Source organism: Marmota flaviventris, chromosome 11 (assembly GCF_047511675.1).
Source record: "Marmota flaviventris isolate mMarFla1 chromosome 11, mMarFla1.hap1, whole genome shotgun sequence".
NCBI classification, from domain to species: Eukaryota; Metazoa; Chordata; class Mammalia; order Rodentia; family Sciuridae; genus Marmota; species Marmota flaviventris.
Window position 1 is genome coordinate 10,690,617 of NC_092508.1, and position 7,816 is coordinate 10,698,432.

A 7,816-nucleotide genomic window follows, 5' to 3' on the forward strand; every position below is an offset into this window, starting at 1 on the left:
CATGATGCTGCATGTAAATGTATGCAGCTTCCATTCATTCTAAAATATTTATTAGCAAACCACAATGTGTGCCAACTCCATGATCCACATAGAGTATGTTTTAGGATGATAATTTGTGAGCAAATATTCCTCTTAAAAATGAATGTTCAATATCAATATTAGATAAATAGAACAAAAAAGCAATTTTTTTCAAACCTAGTTTTTTCTGATCAGACTAATAAAGAAAATCGAGTAGATCTGTCTCTTCTCAAAGTAACTAGATAAGGTTGCATCTATGATAGAAAAAAATACGTCATGACTAGGATTAGAGCAATTTATGAGAGAATTTTTATGTACCTTTATTATAGAGCTTTTTTGGTTTATCAACTTTCTTTCCCTCTATAACTTACGGAACAACAACAAATAAAAGAAAAAAACTTTAAAGGAAATGATTGGTTTCTCACCCAGTTGTTGACTACACTTAATATAATTTTTTTAAATGGGCTACCTTGTAGAGTTCCCAAATCTGTCAGAAGTCAGTATGTATCATTAGGTCACCGTTGTCATCCGTGTTGCAATTGTAGGCATTGCCCTCCTTTATTTGGTTTTGTATTGTGACTTTAATTCCCACGATTCCCAGCATCACCCCTCTGCTGCTGTTTCAGGCCCGCAGTACTGTCCCCAGGATTACTGCCACAGCCTCAGTTTCCCCAGGGAACTAACCAATGCTGCACACGGCTGCAGTTAGACCCCCTCTCCACAGCCTCCCAGGCCCATCCCACTGTTGTGTGTCCCAGCTCCAGCAGCAGCAGACGTGTGCTCTGAGCAAGTCACTTGCTTCCTCTCTGTACTCTTTCCTGTCCTTGCAGTGGGCACAATAATAGTTTTCCCATCACCGTGTGATACGTGACACATGTAGGTTTTTAGGAGAATGCCTGGCTTTTAAGGACAGCATGAATGCTCATTGTTTTGACCGTAGATGCTGCTATTGTGGTTAAACTATCAGACTTCCAAATCAAAGACTTATTCTTCCTTTCCTTGCTTATTTCTAACTATTTATGGTAATAGGCTTTTCATCAAAATTACGGTGGCAAGCTCCCATGTATGTCTTAAACTCTTCATTCCTTGTGTTTTGGTCTTCTTTTTGGAACTTCTGTCTTCAATCAACTCCACTTATCAAAACATTTCTAACTCCGCAAAACACACTCCAAAATGTTACCTATTTTAGTCAGCTTTTGCTTCACTGTGACTAAAAGACCCAACAAGAACAATGTGGAGGATGAAAGTTTATTTGGGCTCATAGTTTCAGAAGGTCAGCCCATGGTTGATTGACTCCATAGCTCTGGGCTTAAGGTGAGACTGAAAGTCATGGAGGAAGGACATGGTGGAGGAAAGCAGCTCAGGACATGGCTATAGGAAGCAGAGACAAAATATAAGCCCCAAAGACATGCCCCCAGTGACCTACATCCTCTTCCAATCCTACCTTCCTATAGTTACCACCTGGTTGATCCATATCAGCGGATTAATCCACTGATTCGGTTATAACTCTCATAACCCAAGCATTTCGTCTCTGAACATTCTTGCATTGTCTCACACATGAGCTCACACATGGCGGACAACTCACGTCCAAATCACAACATTATCTCCTTCTTGAAGTCATTCCAGCTCTTTTTTAAAATATTTTTTTTAATTTTAATTTATTATATATGACCATTTCAGCTCTTTTGAAGTACACCTATTCCCCATCCAACACAAAGTACCTCCTGCCCATTATATGTCACATCAACATCGACTTTTTACCATGTTCATTATTGTTTTACCTTGTGTTTTTTGGTCATTTGTATATGACAGGATTTTAAATCACACAGGGACATAGTTATTTGTGCATCCGTGATGGCTGCAACTCATGGAAGATCATAATTAATGGTAGTTTAATGAAAATAACTAAAGAATAAAACCAAAGGAAACTGTTCAGATTTTATTTTTGCATTTTATTAATAAATTTTTAAGACTTTGTCTAGGAAGACTACAGAAAGTTGAGGTCAAGTTTGGTACACATAAGAAGATCTCATGTGAGATAGAAAAGAATTAAAAGTAGAAAACACGGTAGAAACCATTATTCCATTTTGCTGGTCTCAATAATCAAGATATCCTCCATCTTTGTTCTTGGGTGGCATTGCATGGCATACCCATATAATTTCCTTAAAAGGGGAGAAAAATTGTCAAGATGCTGGCACATGTCTACAATCCCAGAGACTTAGAAAGCTGAGACCAGGAGGAGCACAAATTCAAAGCCAGCCTCAGCAACATAGTAAGGCCTTTGGCAATGTATTGAGACCCTATTTCAAAATTTAAAAAGACAAAGGATGTAACTCATGCGTGAAGCACCCTTCTGGGTTTAATCCCCAGTACTAAAAGAGAGAGAGGAAGGGAGGAGGAAAGGACAGAAAGGAGGAAGGAGGAAAGGAAGGAAGAAAGGAAGGGGAGAGAGAGAGAAAAAGGGAGGGAGGGAGGGAAGGAGGAATGAAGGAAGGAAAGACTAAAACTACGGGGTGTTAGAATCAAGGAGGATTGTGCTGGAGTCCAGGTGCCATGGAGACAGCATGCAACAGAAAGAATGGGAGGGAAGAAAGCCTTAACAAGGGGAACAAGCAAACTCCCAGCAGCACCTGCAGACAGGTGGATTAATCAACAGAAAGGGTCCTGGCAGCACCTGCCCAGAGGCTTGTGGCCCCCTAGCAGCAGCACTGCTTCTGGCAACAACATTTCTGCTGGCAGCAGCCCTTCCCACAGCCACAGCCACAGGAGCCACAGCCACAGGAGCCACAGCCACAGGAGCGGCAGCAGGTGCGGCGGCAGCAGCACACAGGGGTGCTGCAGCAGCCCCCACAGCAGCCACGGCAGCAGGGGCAGCAGTTGGAGCAGCAGCCGACTCGGTAGCATCTGCATGTGGTGCAGCTGTTGCAGCTACCACAGCCACCGCAGCCACCACAGCCTCCACAGCCAGAGCAACCCATGGTGTCAGTAGAGAGGACTCAGGTGCAGTGAGGAGAGGACTCAGGAGAGGAGAGGCAGGTCTGGTGCCTCCTTCTGCTGGGGAGCTGCTTATATACCAACTCCAACAATCTCAGCCCTACATATGCAGCCAGTAGCTAGTTTCCTGTTGTTGTTTATCCCAATCCCCATAAAAGACCTCATGAGGCCTCGTGCATCCTTCCTTGATGACTCTCACCATTGCTAGATTTAACTTTTCCTCATTTCTTAACTCTATATTTAGATTAGAACATATTTCCAAGACATTTGGGTCCATGAGAACGTAAATGTATGTACGTTTTGTTCTGGAGCTTTGAATAGTACCTGGCACAATGTGAGTATTCAGTGGATATAATAAATGCCTAATATATTTTAAATAATTCTTTCTATAGCATGAGAGTCTGAATCTAATCAAGTAAAAGCTCTGTGTTTCCATTTATACTTCCTAATCATCACAGGTTAGACAAAACATTTTCTCCACATAATAATTCCTCACACCCCAAAATTAGGACAATGCTCTTGAAAGAATTAATAAAAAAAACCATAAACAAATGGTACAGAGTAGGCACTCCTAATTTCAAATCATATTTACATATTTACATATCACATTCTATCTCATCTTAAAACACAGATATTCTTTTTCTGACTGCCTGAGATCCTTCATTCAGCAGAACTGCTTGATTATTGAAAACTATATTAAAATAATTGTGTGATGTCAGATGCTAAAAATAAATTTTATGAGTCCTAAGTTATCTGCTAAGGGCAAGGCAACTATTTGCTGTTTTTCTGTTAAATAGTTGAGAAAACAAAAATTTTAAAAAGTTCCATCTGGTGACTGGTCACTTCATACCTCTCTGACATGTACTGTAGCTGGGACTCGGTGTCCATGCACTGATGGATGCTCATCTGCAGTGCTTTGCTGACTCTACCTGCCAGGCTTCCATTTCCTGTCCCAGGAAGCCTGTGCATATGAGGATTGGCCCATAGGGGTATGCACTTGCTTTACCACCTTTGGAATTTAAGGACTACCCAATTCAGGTCCTACAGGCAACCCACTGAAGAAGCCTGGGGGTTTACTGCTGAGAGCCATAGCCGAGTCCGAATGACGCATGGCATTTTTGCCACAACAGAGTGGTTGAGAGGTGACGCCAGCAAGCCATTGAGATGATAATGGTTATGTTAAGCTGTGTGTATTAGACCCCTGCTGTCCACCTCGGCCTGCTACTTTGGAGTTCTCGAGGGGATTCCCGGAGAGTTCCCATTGGTTGGGGATTTCCGGTTGGTGACATGGCAGGTTCAGGATCATGGATGACCTGGCTTTACGGGGGCTGTGCTTCCCACAGAACGCTGGTGTCCCTGGGTTTACCAGGGTATCTGCTTCATAAGCTTACATTTTAAAAACTAGAGAAAGAAACCTTAAAATGACTCACTTGATATATTTCTCATCAACCAAGGGGTTGGAGGGATCCTTCTTACTCTCCATTTCCAATGTCCAATGACCTGAGAAGTTTGACTGCATGCATGAGACACTCATGAAATGTCTACAGTGGCCCACGGCTGAGACTCGGTCAGCACTGGCAGGGGCAAGGACTCCTTTTTCCTATATTTTGGCCTTTGATTTTCTACTTCTGAACCAAAAACCAACACAATTATTACATTCATACCAGAAAAGTCAAAGACTTTATAATAAAGATTGTTGTGCAGTCTTTAAATAGCAATGTTATGTCAAGTAAACTGAAGAAGGAAGTGAATAATAGATCTTGTGAGAGCCTTCCATAGAAACTGGGCTAAAAATGAAGGGGATAGGGGCAGTATATAAGGGTGTCCCCCAGCAGAAGGAGGCACCAGACCTGACTCTCCTCTCCTGAGTCTTCTCACTGCACCTGAGTCCTCTCTACTGACAACATGGGTTGCTCTGGCTGTGGAGGCTGTGGTGGCTGCGGTGGCTGCGGTGGCTGTGGTGGCTGTGGTAGCTGCAACAGCTGCACCACATGCAGATGCTACCGAGTCGGCTGCTGCTCCAACTGCTGCCCCTGCTGCCGTGGCTGCTGTGGGGGCTGCTGCAGCACCCCTGTGTGCTGCTGCCGCCGCACCTGCTGCCGCTCCTGTGGCTGTGGCTCCTGTGGCTGTGGCTCCTGTGGCTGTGGCTCCTGTGGCTGTGGCTGTGGGAAGGGCTGTTGCCAGCAGAAGTGCTGCTGCCAGCAGAAGTGTGGCTGCAAGAAGCAATGCTGCTGCTAGGTGGGTGGGTCTGCAGGAGCTGCTGGGAGTCAGCTGCTTCTCATTGCTCAGAACCCTTCCCCTCCTGGCTGCTCCCTGCTATCTCCCTGTCACCTGGGCTTTATGGCACATTTCTCCTTGACGTTCCCGCTCTGTAGCTTAAGAAGTCATTTTCATTTTTATAGTCTCAGGGATATCTTCTACAATGTCATCCAGAACAAAGGTAGAAAACCTCCTGGCAATACTTCTGTCGGGACTGAGGCACTTAGATGCTGCTCAATGGGCTGCCCTAGGGGAGTCTGTAGCTGTGGATGGGGGATGATTCTTGATTTTGGTCCTGTCTGCTATTTCCAGACCCACCAGCCCTGCTGTGAGGGACTGATCTCTTCTAGTTCTGTCTTTGAATCTTGGTTTTGTGTGATCCTTCCCAATTGAAGAGTGTCGAAACCAGTATGACCAGTTACATTCAAAGATACAAGTGCCTCTCTGTACCTGAACACCAACCCTATGGGATCTAGACCAATGGGATCTAGATTCTCAATATTTTGCTCCTAGCATGTGTTTATGGCTTCTGTATACCAACATCTACCTTTCCTGACTGTGAGTACAGTGGATTCCTGATTTCTCTGTTGCTGCATTGTATTTCCACAATCTTTCAATGTCTAATAAATAAATGATACTAAATTAACCTTAAAATATTGACTCACAAAAGTCTCTTATTTGGTAACTACTTCTGAGAAAGGATAGAGGTTCAATATTGAGTAGAGAGGAAATAATTTTTGTATCACATGAATTTACTGTGAATTTGAACGACTTTTGTAATGGCAGATCTACATCAATCAACATTTGCCAGGCGTGGAGGCACACACGTGTAATCCCAAAGGCTGAGGAGGTTGAGGCAGGAGGATTGCAAATTCAAAGCCAGCCTCAGCTATTTAGTAAGGCCCTAAGCAACTTAGCAAAATCTATCTTAAAATAAAAAAATAACAGGGACTGAGGATGTGGCTCAGTAGTTAAGCATCCCTGGGTTCAAGTCCTGGTACCAAAAAAAAAAAAAGAAAGAAAAAAAAAATCATTAAATTTTTAATATTTCATCTGTTTTGCATCTATATTGAGACCTGAAATATTTCTTTTTTTCAAAAAGGGTAAATTAACTTATAATAATAGCCATGTGTGCATGTGGAGGTGTAAACACACAAAAACACACACATACACACACAAATGACAAAATCCACCTTGGGCATCAGAATTTCTGCCCTTGTTATTCATGCATATTTCCTCATAGGAAAAAATAATTCTAATAAAAATATGGATTTCCCATATAATTTAAATTCAACTTGGGAAAGGTATCTTTTTGACAAAGGGAATTCTGTAATTGAATTTAAAACTTAGTTTAGTCACAAAAGATGGATTCCCCCAGATTTTTAGCCAAGTCCAGGTCTACCTACAATCTGAATGTTCTCTATAACAGAACACAACCCTGCTCCTGATTTAGAATTTCATTTTCACATTCTATGTAAACAAATCAGCCTTTGGAGCTCTGAAGCTTTCATGTGAGCTCTGTCTGCCATCCTTTTTGCAACAATGAAGTGTTTAGGAGGGCAGTGTCATGGACAACACCACAGCAATCCTGCACTAAAAGGACATGGCTATAGAGAGCTCGTCCTACACATGCCCTTTATTTTTTTAATGTATTATTATTAAAGTGTTAGTTTTTTTTCTTTTTTATTAATTAATTTATTTTAATTAGGTATTATGACAGCAGAATGCATTTTGATTCATTGGACACAATTGCAGTGCAACTTTCCATTTCTCTGGTTGTAAATGATGTAGCGTCTTACCATATGTGCAGTCATACACATACCCAGGGTAATGATGTCCATCTCAGTCCATCATCTTTCCTGCCCCCAGGCACCCTTTCTTCACATGTCCCTTGAACAATTTCTTTCTCAGTCCCCACCACTTGATTTTTTGGAAATGGATCACAAACTGTCAACAAGGACCCGGAAAAATCGTCAATGCCCTCTCTACCATTTTGGTAAGAATGCTAAATGAGAGATTCCCTGGGACAGCAATATGTTCATCTGTACATTTAAGAGGAAAAGCACATGACTTTCATTTCAGAACTTTCTCATCCTGGACAAAGGCATTGTTTCTTATTCATTGAAGTGTATAGAATAAAAGACTAGGGAAATCCTAATTGGCTGTTACTAGAGCCAGATTAAATGGGTGACACAGCCATACAAGGGATTATCACACAGTTGTCAGAAAGAGTGAGCCAGATCTCTAAGAAAGAAGAAATGGTGTGAGATGGAAGAAAGAAGTGGATTGTGTGTGATATCATTTGTGTAAATAGAAATTTATCCAAAAACATCATGACACATACTCAAATGAAAGCTTTACCCAGTGAGGTGCATGTGAGATGCTGTATGGGGGGCAAAAAGGGGTTCAGAAAGACTTCAGGAAGAATGGAGCGCTTGCCTCATGGGAAGCCCACCGGTTTCAGAGGCCATGAACATCCTGTGCACTTTTGTGTTGTCACTAGGTCACTCTGAGAAACAAGAGCTACTCACCAGGGAGGGTAGTG

The 7,816-nt window shown here is 42.3% G+C and overlaps 1 protein-coding gene across 1 annotated transcript; it reads left to right on the forward strand.

Moving 5' to 3' along the window:
- Nucleotides 1–4,917: 4,917 nt before the first annotated feature.
- On the forward strand, nt 4,918–5,250 carry LOC139707697 (small cysteine and glycine repeat-containing protein 5-like). The gene has a single exon (XM_071619347.1). It carries the CDS (start codon nt 4,918–4,920, stop codon nt 5,248–5,250), a length of 333 nt encoding a protein of 110 aa, XP_071475448.1.
- The last annotated feature ends 2,566 nt before the right edge of the window (nt 5,251–7,816 follow it).

Excerpts from the sequence above, each read along its gene's own strand:
- LOC139707697 (XM_071619347.1), top strand. The coding sequence starts at position 4,918 with ATGGGTTGCTCTGGCTGTGGAGGCTGTGGTGGCTGCGGTGGCTGCGGT.